At 27.6% G+C, this 12,468-nt stretch overlaps 1 protein-coding gene across 4 annotated transcripts in view; it reads left to right on the top strand.

Annotated features, from left to right (window-relative positions):
- LOC107436767 (SHC-transforming protein 1) overlaps positions 1-12,468 on the top strand; it is a 37,928-nt gene that overhangs the window by 23,327 nt on the left and 2,133 nt on the right. For all 4 annotated transcript variants that reach the window (XM_071183139.1, XM_016048575.3, XM_016048576.4 and 1 more), the window contains 5 exons: positions 2,207-2,385; positions 4,316-4,460; positions 6,926-7,076; positions 7,157-7,249; positions 10,770-11,095. In XM_071183139.1, coding sequence (XP_071039240.1) covers positions 2,207-2,385; positions 4,316-4,460; positions 6,926-7,076; positions 7,157-7,249; positions 10,770-11,095 — 894 coding nt within the window. The remainder of the gene's footprint in view (positions 1-2,206; positions 2,386-4,315; positions 4,461-6,925; positions 7,077-7,156; positions 7,250-10,769; positions 11,096-12,468) is intronic.

Raw genomic sequence — 12,468 nt, 5'->3', positions numbered from 1 at the left:
TGATACATTTTCAATTTTTGTTATCTTACAAAGAGTCTTGTAAGTTACAAGGCAGCAAAATGACCCACAACACAGCAACATACTGCGCATATATTGATGTTTTCTCTGTCTGGGAGTATTGCAGCGGTTGAAAGGGGCTTTACAGCAATAAACTTACAAAAAAACACAATACGTACTGGTCTTAAACAAGAAGCTTTAAAAGCAATTATGAACATCTACCTAAATGGAAAACCCCTTTCAGATTTCTGTTCAGAAACCTCTGTAAATCATTGGCTTGATTGTGGAACTGGCAAACGTCATATTTGATTCATTTAAAAAACGCAGTACCCTCGGATAACTTGACATTCCAGATAACTTGACCCTTGTCATTTAAATTATTTCATAAAAGAAATACTAGGTTACTATTAGTAACCTAGTATTTCTTTTATTACTGTATAATGTAATCCTAGTAACGACTAATTCATTGTGCAATTTATATAAATGTTTGTAATAAATAGGAGAAAATTTTATTTTTATTTATTTCAAAGCGACGGGTTAGTTTCAACGGAGGACGGGTGCATTGTTGGACAAGCCGTNGTTTGTAATAAATAGGAGAAAATTATATTTTTATTTATTTCGAAGCGACGGGTTAGTTTTAACGGAGGACGGGTAAAATTTCTGAGTTTTTTCGAGCCCTGGGAATTTTCCTGTAAAACCTGAAAGAGTCAGAAAATTTTATTTCTGAAAATTAAACCTTGATTGCTTATTCTGCTTGTTTATTTGTTTGATTTTTTAATTCATATAAACCTTTAAAATTAAATCAACTAAGTATAAATTATATTTTCATGTTTTTTTTATGTATTTTTTTTTTTTTTTTTACTTTTATGTAATAATACAGCACATTAATCCCTTAATCTCTCCTTTATTTATTATTCTGAGCAAAATTAAAAGAAATTTTTTAATTGTAGGTTTTTTCCCCCCTCCATTGTGCTCAAAAAAATGAGCTTCCCCCCCCCTCCATATTTATTAAATTTTCTGGTTAATTTCAAAAGAAAAAATATTCAAACTTGTTTTGTTGATTAAAAAGTTCACTGCCTTTAATTTCCTAAGTATTCCACATCAGTCACTAGCTTTAGTAAAAATAAATGGCTATTATGAATAAGGCATTTATTATAATATTAGGAAACACTTTCTGCTACTCAAAATATCAAATATTTTGAGATTTTTTCTATTTTACAATAGTTGAAATTTCTGTCGAATGCTCCAATAGATTCTTATACAGGGTTGTCTTTCTGCCGACAGAAACTGGTTATGACCAGTAAAAACTGGCAGAAACTAAAAAAACTTCTATATTAGTTCTAGTAATTGCTTAATGACATTTTGTTTACATACAGATTTAAACAGGCAGTTACTGATTATCATTTGCTAGCATTTATGCTGCATCCAAAGTATTTGGGATTGTAATTATCATGTGCTAAAGAAGAAAGTGCCAGAATTTTACTCGGGAATATTAACCCAGATTTTGTACCTTATGTCATAGCTTTGCAAAACAAATCGCCCCATTTCCTGAAACTTATTTTTCCAGTCAAGTTTTGACCACTACCCCAGCTGCTACATGGTGGTCTAGTTTTAAAAAAATATGCAATAGATGAAATTTTCACAAATCTTGCTTGTTCCTTGATGGCAATGCCTGCTAGTTCTGAGAGGATTTTCTCAAATTTCTCGTTCGTTCCATAGCAAATTGAGAAATTGTTTAGGTTTAGAAACTACATCAAAACTTATCTTTCATTATAGATTACTGCAGAGTGCAAACAATGTAATATTTGATTTTGAATGCTGATAATTTTGTAAATAAATTGTACTTTGTTTAACATTTAATTGTTTTTCCTATGAATTATCCATTGTATGTCAGTCTCTGTACTTACTTTTATGTTATTTTCTGAATTTTTGCCAGTTTCTGCCATGCTGGTTTTAACCGGTTTCTACCAGCGGTTTTAACCACCTCGGCAGAAATTTGCCAACCTTGTTCTTATATTATAAAATCCACTATAAATACACCAGTGATAGTAAGGTTTAGATTTGTAACATTAAGACTTGACAATTCAAGTAAATCTCATAAAAATAAATAATAAAATAATAATAAAATTGCATAATTAATAAGTTTTAAATAATAAAATGATTTGTTACTCAGTATTACATATTCAATTATTTGATATTTTTTTTGTAGGATACAATGGATTTTGTTTCTTATGTTGCCAAAGACCAACGCTATGGTCGTGCATGTTTTGTTCTTGAATGCGGTGGTGGACTTGCCCAAGATGTCATTACTACTATAGGACAAGCATTTGAACTGCGCTATAAACAATTTTTAAAGAAAACTCCTGCCACCAGGAATGAAACTGAATTGTAAGAATTCTCTTCATATGCATGTTTAAAGACATCATGAATTTATTTAAGTGTTTATTTTAAAGATTTTATTTATTGTTTTAAATTCAGTAGTAATCTAAATGCATAAATCTAATATTACTCCATTTCATGGGGCCATAGAATAATTGCCAAATTGTGGTAAAATGCCACTGGTATTGTAATAGGTAACTATTTAACTAATATATGTACTGTAGTAATAAGTTTGGTAATAACTCCTTTGCCAGAGTATTGCCTAAATTCTTAAATAATTATTTAAGAAATTTTTCAATCTGCAGCAGTTAAATCCTGATTATCCACAAATGAATTATCTATCTACTTTTAGGGCAAACTCTGATGTGTATCAAATACTAATAGTATATTGTTCATAAAAGATAATGCCCCATGGTAATTTATCTGCTAGAAATTTTGAGCCATGTTTTGTCTGCAGGATATTCTGTACACAGGGTTTGTAAACACCGGGAATATCAGGAAAACTGGGAATTGTCAGGGAAAATAAGAGCAAAAAAAAAATCAGGGAGAAACATAATTTTAACCCAAAACCGGGAATCGTTAGAAAATTTGACACCCTATCAAATTGCTGGATTTCATTGTTCCATTTTCTACTGCAATTCACACTTTGCAATGAAGGATTTAAAAAATTCCGTTTTTCCCGAATTGGCCATTATTAACAAATTGCTGATGTAAAATATTCTCAGTGGTAGAGGGATCAAGGGTTAGAGTACCCTTGCCGTCCGTCTAACGTGCGAGGTTTTCGTGGTTTTGGTTTTATTTGATAAATGAGTTTTCTTTATAGTATATATATTTTTCCATATATTTAGGTATGAAATATATTGCATTTTTTAATCATTAATTTTGTTTTATTTTAATTAATTTGGTGATTTTAATAAATCTTTAGTTAACTATAATTTGGCTCAATTTCAATTAAATGAATAACATCAATGAACCTATATATTTTCGCTAGTTTTTTTATGTGTTCGTTAGGTATTTATCATTAAAATAATTTTTCTTAAATATATATTTTTTAATTTTGTGGGTTTTACCATCATAATTTGTACTTTCTATCAATTTATCCATTCTTTTTATGATTCATTTTTTTCTTTGTGCCAATAGAAAATCTATTGACACACTGCATTTTTATTGGGTTTTTTTTTTTCGCTTTTGTTCTCTATACTTAAAAATGTTCATCAGTTGATTAAATATTATTAAACTTCAATTAAATACAGAATATTTGTATAGTATTTTTATTAATTCTGTTCTTTTTATTATTTTTTTGGAATTACTTAGATGTTGAAAAATTGTTCTTTTATTTTATTGATTTAATAATTTCTAATTTTATTTTTGTTTTCTTGAAGCTTTGTTTCATATTTTAGGATGATTAATTTATTTTATAGCAAAAGAATATAAATATTACATTTTTGTTCTTGATTTATTTATTTTTATTTGTTTGTTGATAAAAGCTTTATTCTTTAGTTATTGACTTAATGAGTGTGGATTAATTTTAATTAGATATGGTTTGTTAATTTTTTAAGGATGATTTGATAATTGGTGTTCAAAAATTTTTCTTTTCAATAATCTTTTTAAATTAGTATCGCTCAATTAAGTTCTGCAATTTTATTGGTGTTTATCTTTCTCATAATTAATTTTTAATCTATGTTAATATATTGGGTTTTAATTGTTTATTATGTTTTTCTGTTAAAAATGTTCTTATATTTATTAAACATCAATTGTACGCAGATTTATATATTTTTATTATATTTTTTCAACCAGTAAACTGGGAATAAACATATTTATAAAGTTTTAGAGATAAATAGTTTTTACTTGTTTTATTCTTTTAAATTTTATTAATAATATCATTGAACTACTTTTATATTCCAAAATCAATGAATTGAATATTTTTAACAATTTTCAGACATCAAGCTTCTCATCTAAATGGAAATTTGATAGCACCGAGGGAAGATCCTGAATATTATAATGATCTTCCTGGTAAAGTTCCTCCGGATGTAATAGCCAATGCTGCATTTTTGGATAATGAATCTGTCAAAAGTGGTAGTGAGGTAATAAAATATTAGCTGTTTTTCTTAATAATTTGCAATCTTCTATGCCATTGTCATTCCTTTTTTCTTCTTCTTCTTTTTTTTTTTTTTTTTTTTTTTTTTTTGGACAAGTGTAGTTTATGACTCTGTTTAATGTCTTTACTTTTTAGTATGTAATGTTCTATTTGTGCTCAGTGCCCAATAATAATCTTTCGTCGTTAAAGTTTACATTCAATCTTTAAATGCATAACTTTATAAGTATGCATAATTTTAATTTTATTTATATCAAATAAAATTAATTGTCAGTTATAAATTTTAATAAAAATTTTCTGACAAGATGTATATATTTATTTATGTCTTTTTTATCATTGCTTAAAAGTTAAAGTTGTAGAATCGAAGGAAAAAATATTAAGCACTTGGTATCTAGTTCTCAGAATTTCTTTATAATGCAAACAATAAGGTTGTATACATGATTTCAATCTTGTTTTATATTCCAAATTAAATATTCTTTGAACAAACTTGTTCTCCAGAATATAAATACCCAAATTGTAAGAAACATACTCTTCAGAAATATTAACATATTTATTACACTTCTTAAAATGTAAACCATAATAATAAGAAAAAGCTATATGTTTTAAAAGAAACATATCTTCTATTATTAATAAATCACAAAATTCCAAATTAAATTATATTCCAAATTAAATGTTCTTTGTACAAACTTGTTCACCTGAATATAAATACACAATCAAATTGTTAGAAACATACTCTTCATAAATGTTAAAATATTTAATAGACTTCTTAAAATGTAAATCATAATAATAAGAAAAAGCTATATGTTTTAAAATAAGCATGTCTTCTATTATTAATAAATCACGAAACTGTGTAAATAAAAGGTATTTAGTGAAACTATCTATCATTAGAGAAAGAAAAATCAAAGAAGTGCTAGTTGACAGGAAGTAGTAGTGGATAGTTTTTCCAAGCAATGATCAATGAGATAGAATTAAATTTTTTTTATTAATAGTAACAATATTATCTTTATTTATTAAAATAATCTGGTTCTATTTTGAAAATATGTTTTAAATTCAATTTTATTATAAATAATTTTAGCATACAGGAAAAGGTGAATACCTACCAACTCTTTTGATTTTGGTGAAAGATTTCTGACTTTTGGACAAAATTTTGATTGTTACTTTAGGTACGAGGAAATAATTTGTAAAAAAAAAATTAATAAAAGGGTAATAAAAAAACTGCCAAAATTTGATTATAAAAGAAAACAAAATAGCCAGTAACTCCTTCCTCTCGTATCTTCATTCTCTTTTTACTTCTTATAGAGAATAAAGTGAGTCAATGAGTTCTGTGAGTTACTGCGCAAAAACTAAGAATGCCACTTGTTTCTACTGGAACCAGATCATACAACTTTTGTATCCATGGAAACAAGTGTAAAAGAAAGAAATGCATAGTATTTACTCACATAGACAGAATGGGTGTTTGTAAAAAGATTGTATAAGGTGTCAAACAAATTCAACTCGTAACTTGAAATTTCAATACATTTCTACTTCTGCTTATATTTTGTGAATATAATACTTGCAAACAGCGACTGTGTGGAAGCTTGAATCGCATCAGCATTAAGCTATGTCACTGTAATACAGTTTTATCATATGGTTATAAATATAAAAATATAATTGTGTTTTGCACTCAAAATTAGTGGTGGCTTGAAGAAAAATATTCTTAATTGTTTCAGAAAAATTATATTACAGATTTTGTTTTTGTTACGAAAACAATTTTTTGATCTAGTCATGGATATTGCATTTGTTTGAGGAGTGAATTTTTGCCCAACTCATGATGGGAAAAATGGCTAAAAACATTTATATAAAAAAGACTAAAAAATTTATGCACCATAAACAAGCAAAATTGGTGCAATCAAATTACTCCTTGAAAATATCTAATTAAAAAGAGACACAAACGAATTCTAAATGAACAATTTTAATAAATATTTTTATATATTTGAATATTTAAATACTTTAATTTTGATGTTATTTAAAATATTTGAGTTCTTGCTTTTGCTTTAGTTATAGAAATGTATTCAAATATTATTATTTAAAGCTTATTATATTAACTATGAATTATTGCTAAGCGTTCTTTATAAAGAAAAAGCTAAATTTCTAAATTTTTCTTTCATTCAGAAAAACTTAATTCATTGGAGGGAATTTCTACTTTATAAATATTGCTTTTTTATTATTAAAGTTCTAAAAAAAAGGTAAAGGTTATTGAAGGTATTTCAAGTATTAAAATTTGTCCTGCACAAAATCTTCCTATTTGTGAACTTTAATCTCCCTAAATCCCTACTTTCGGAGGTTGGCAGGTGTGATTTTAATTCTCATGGATGTATAGCTTGTGGAATATTTTTATAAAATCCAATGTATGTATATAATTTACACCTATTTCTTTCTTTATAAAGGCTTAGAAATTATTATATTTTTATTTAGCCTAGCCCAACAAGAAAAGAAGCGAATGCAAATTTTCAACCATACCCTGTTCCATATGCTACCACGCCTATACAAAAAGAATTTCCTGATAGTCTAATTGATCTTACAACCAATACAAATTATGTTTCAGTTTATAGGCGCCCTGGACCAGGTTTGTTTGTATTCTAATAACTAATTACAATTTAACTTTAAAAATATTTTTAAATGATTTATATTGTTTGTTCATTTTAGAATATGTTAACACTACAGCTGTTATTTCAAATGAAAGAGGCACTGATGTTAGCACTAAGACTAAGGCTGTAAATCACGATATTTTTGACATGCGTAAGTTTTGTTTTAATATTGAGAAAATTTATTTTTATAAAATTTATTCTTTATTTCAATTCTTTTTTCTACTTATTTAATTGATATAGATATATATATATATATACTAGAGATGAAACGGGCTCAGGCAGAGACCAAGTATGAACCCTACGTGGGCTCATTTACTGAAAATAAGTTTCTAGTTCAGACAAACTCAGATTCATTATAAAAATCTTCATAAACATTTTTACTACTTTTTAACAAACTTTTTATTCTTTATTTGAATTCTTTTTTCTACTCATTTTATCGATATTTATAGATTAGAGATGAAACATGCACAGTTGGGGACCTTGTCTGGTCCCTACGCGGCTTGTTTTCTGAAAATAAGTTTTGAGTTCGGACGGGCTCAGATTCATGATAAAATTTTCATGAACATTTTTGCTACTTTTAAACAAACTTTTGGCTCAATTATTGAGTTTAAAAGTTTTTAAACTTATGAGGTATAAAAATTAAAACTTTTTAAATAATGTTTATGTCTCACTTTGTTTATAAATATTTATTAGAAATGACATTTTAATGCAAACAATAAATTCCTTGCCATAAATAAAACTAACAAAAAGAAATGGTTAAAATTCAATTCTTTGAGAAAAACTTACTATAAAAAAATGCCTAAAAGAAGAAGAAAAAGATTTTCTTTTTTTAATTTTTTCCCATTATATTTATGTTATTGATATTCAGGGCCATTCAGGAGTCAAGTCAGTTTCCTGTGCCACTTTTGATCTATGACACATAGGCTCTGAATACCTGATCTAAATAAAAGAATTAAATAAACTGCCCTTTTTTTGTTGAAAACATTTAAGATATCCATATTATTTTCTACATTGCTGATATCAGTGAGTGGAAAAAGTGCAAGAAGTGGAACAAGCAGTAAAACTAGTGAAGACATTACTTTTTTCATAGTTTGTAGTGTTGTGTGCTACTTTTTAAAAAAAAATAGTGTAGTGTAGTGAGTAATGCAATATAAAAGAACAGTAGTGCATTACGATTCCTGGAAACTACTTTTAATGTTAGTTTAGTAACGAAACAAGGTTCTAACTCAACTACTCTGTCAATGGACACAATGAAAATGCCTTTGTTGCTGTGGCTGAGCGCTGACAGAATTGCGCATTTAGAATCGCATATAACTACAGTAGAGAACCATTTATCCGGTATCCAGATAACCGGGAAGAATTTTGCTTGGTTTTCCCGCTATTTTAAAGTATTTATAAGGATTATTAAAAAAAAGCAGAAATTAGACTCATCCTTAAAGTTGAGTAGAGGGAAAGGGGGAAATTCTTCTCTTCACTTGCCCAGAGGAACTTCAATTCTTCCCCTGATTTTGAAGATCATTAGATCCAGAGGGGGCAGGGAAGGGACAAATGTTTTATTTTCTCCTGTGTTTATTTTCTTTTTCTGATAAGCTGCCATCAATCAAACTTAAAGGAGTGGCAAGCTGATTTCATTTTCTCTTTGATTTACCAGGGGGTGGGGAAAATGCATTGCACAAGTGCACATAGCAATGAATGTTTGAGTTAAGGATCTGGCTAAGAGTATTGATTTTAAAGGTGAAATGTGAGATTTGTTTTAAATTATCCACTTCAGTTACTCAGTTTTGTTATTTATTATGGTGAATTGTTTTATTATTTCGAATAATGCATTATTTAATCACCAGTTATATTTATCTTTTTGACATCAATTAACAAAACAATATTTTTTTGTTGAATAAATTCTGATTTCTTAGAAATGCGATATCATTAGCAAGTTTTTCTTGATGTGCAATCACATCTGCTTTCATTAAAAATAGTCTTTTTTAAAAAAAAAAAAAAAGATTGTTTATTAATTTAAGCATATAATTATTTGTTAATAAAAGCAGGTGATTATTTTATAAAGATGATATTAGTTTATTTTATTTATTTATCTTTTTTTAATTTTGATTCTGTTTTTCTGATTCCACTGCTTTTTTTTTCTTTTAGGATAAATTTTGTACTCAATAAATTAATTATTTTTATTCATAAATTTTATCATTAAGTTTTTTTTTTTAAATTCTGTTTATCTTATAATATCCTTCAAGGTTTTAATACTTATGTTAGTGCCTTTTTTAAATATTGCTTCAGTTCCATAATTTTCAAGTGTTGTTTTTATTTAGATTAATAAGTTTTCTTTTCATCCTCCCCCCCCCAGTATAATTAGGTATGAAATATATTGCGTTTTTTAATTATTGGTTTTATATTAGTTAATTTGGGGATTTTGATTAGTATCAAAAAATAAATATGCAAATTTTGTATTTTTTAAACTTGTTTTTCTTGTCTAAATTTGCAAATGTTTTTATCCTTTTAAATCTTATTTTTCTACCATTTTTTTTAATTTAGGAGATCTTATTATTTTTTTACTATTTTTAAATATGTTTAACTTTTTCCTTGTAATTTGGGTTTGATAAAACATCGGTTAACGACACTTTTGGCCGATCCAGAAAACCGGGAAATTCAGACATCCGGGATAGCGATGGTTCCGAGCATCCCGGTTAATTGGTTCTCTACTGTATTATTTAAGTTAGCAGGGGTGATTGTGCTCTGGAAAAAATCCGGATTTCCGGAATTTTCGCTAACAGTGATCCGGAAGTTTAAAAATATCATGGGTCACAGAAGTTTCCGGAAATCAAATTTTCAAAGGTGGAACTTAAAAACACAGTTTATTTTATTTGTTTGTAAGGGAGAGCCAGAGAGATACTTTATAAGCTTATATTCATGATTAATATTCATTTTTTATCAGTATACAGTTGTTATAATCATAAACTCAAGAAAGAAAGACATATTTGTAAATTTTAATTACTTCTCCAGGTCATATCTAAGATATGTGTAAATGGTATAGGTATTTGTAAAATTTTAAATATATTTTAAGTAAACTAAGAAATATTGAGAAAAAGGAAGAAAAAAAAGCCTTGTTTAAATTTTTTAAACTCAATTTTCCGGAATTTTGACTTGGGCTCACAATCAGCCCCGAGTCAGCTATTACAAATAATAAATGATTTTTCTCTTTGGTCACACTTTTGCATGTGAATGTACCCTTGTGAAACTTTGATGTTATTTCAAAGGAAGGGAATATATTTCTGATGTGCTTAATTTCTTTTATCTTAAACGAGTATTAAACTGTTAACAAAATTGCAAGTAATTGTTATTTCTTAGTATTTCTTAATTTAAATATTCACTGCCGAGAAAGGCATAAAAAGTTGAAGGTTAAATTAATAAATTTAAAGAAAATATTTCAGAATAACAAAATGACTCATGTAAACATAAATAAATATTTCTTGATAATTTCTCATATTTAACTAAGCAAATTTTTTATTCAAAACCATTTTGAACATAGGTGTAAATTAATTTCTCCAGCATAGTTAGTCTCCTTAAAGTAGTGAAATAATAACTACATTTCAAAAGTAGTTGTAGCAAACTACAAAAATAATGTAGTCATTGCGATTACTGGCTAATATAATTTTATACTATTTCAGAACCTTTTAGTGCTAGCTTAAGTGCTATTCAAAATGAGCCACCATCCATTGATTCATTACTGGGATTGTCTACTTCTGAAGCAGCAGCAATTGCTAGTCCTCTTCCATTAAATAAGCCACTTGCTAAAATAGATGCTGAGAAGACTCTATTACTCGAAGAGCCCTGGTTTCACGGTCCAATTAGCAGGCAAGAAAGTGAAGCTCTTGTCGTGAAAGATGGTGACTTTTTGGTTCGAGAATCTCAAACCACCCCTGGTCAGTATGTGTTAACAGGAATGCAAAAACTACAAAGAAAGCATTTATTACTTGTTGATCCAGAAGGAGTAGTAAGTATTATTTCTTTAAATGAAAAAAAATCTCTAACATTGATAGTTTTGGCTAGTTAAGAACTCTGAATAAATTGTAACTATTTTTATTTATTTAACAGTAATTTTATGTACTACATACTAATAAGTTGTAAATATTACGTTGAGTAAAAAGTTTCCTGCCAAAAAAAAAAACTTTTAAAATGTTTTGTAAATAAAATGCAAATGTCAAGCTCTAACGCAATAGGTCATGTTGTAACATTTTTGTCTTGATCAATGATTTGTTTTAACTGGTCACCATCAAACACCTCAATAGGGTGGCCAGAACGTGGTTATCTAAAAACACGTTAGGAGAAAGGTTAACTACCATGGGAATAGCTGCTCTTGGCTCGGAGGTATCTCCCTTTGGCCGAAAACATTTTACTCCACCTGATAGAATTCTACTATTTACTATTTATAATAAAGGATAACACAATGTGTATTTTTCAATTGTTTTGCATTGAATCAGGAGATAATAATGAGGCAATGGATAAAGTAGAAATTGGGTGTGGTAATAGCAGGAGTTTAAGAATCAATTCTACTTCTTGTTAGTCATATGTTTTTGTTTTTCTTCTACACATGTAAAATCTGCTCTTTATTTTATCAACTTATAACTTTAGTAATGGGTAGAGATAAAATTCAGATTCTTCCCACTGAAGGAAAAAAAAAAATCAAAAATTATTTGCAAGAAGGGTGAGGCTTTATTATAATGTTTTATTGTTTGGTGAAGTTTTGCTTTTCTCTCTTATATTGTATGGGATAATGTATTTAATGCTGCAAGTGTTGTATGCGTAACAATTTCCTAGCGCTCCGATTTATAAGAGAATTGCCCTAGTTACTTCGTAATTGTTTCATTTTACGTAACATGAAATAAGATTTCTCTCATAAGTGCTCGATAAAAATTTTAATTTGAAGTTGCACAGCTCAATGTTAAAATACAAAAATAAAGATTTTTCTATTTCCATGGAAGCTATTGGCAATAAAAAGATTACTAAATTGACAATTTTGATGAAAAGGCTGCTATGGCAACTAATTTTGTTAAAATATAGCCAAAAATGACTATGTGAAAAATCGGCAACTTTTTTTACTCAATTTTACATGATTACATGTAAAATTTAATTCATCAAGTAAGACATATTAAATCATTTTTTAGTTTTACCATATTTTTATTGTAGTTTCATTTTATGCAGTTTTGACTGACAGTTTATCCACATAACTATCATACTTAATTTAAGAAAATTCTTAGATCTAAAGCATGCCACAATCAATTTTTAACTATGCTGCTATTTTATTATTTCTATAAATTCCTAGTTTTTTTTTTTTTTTGAAGTTAGATATTTTATAAAATGTAAATG

This window comes from Parasteatoda tepidariorum, chromosome 7 (assembly GCF_043381705.1).
Source record: "Parasteatoda tepidariorum isolate YZ-2023 chromosome 7, CAS_Ptep_4.0, whole genome shotgun sequence".
NCBI classification, from domain to species: Eukaryota; Metazoa; Arthropoda; class Arachnida; order Araneae; family Theridiidae; genus Parasteatoda; species Parasteatoda tepidariorum.
Note: the sequence above shows the minus strand (reverse complement) of the source record. Positions and strands in the feature narration are given on the sequence as shown.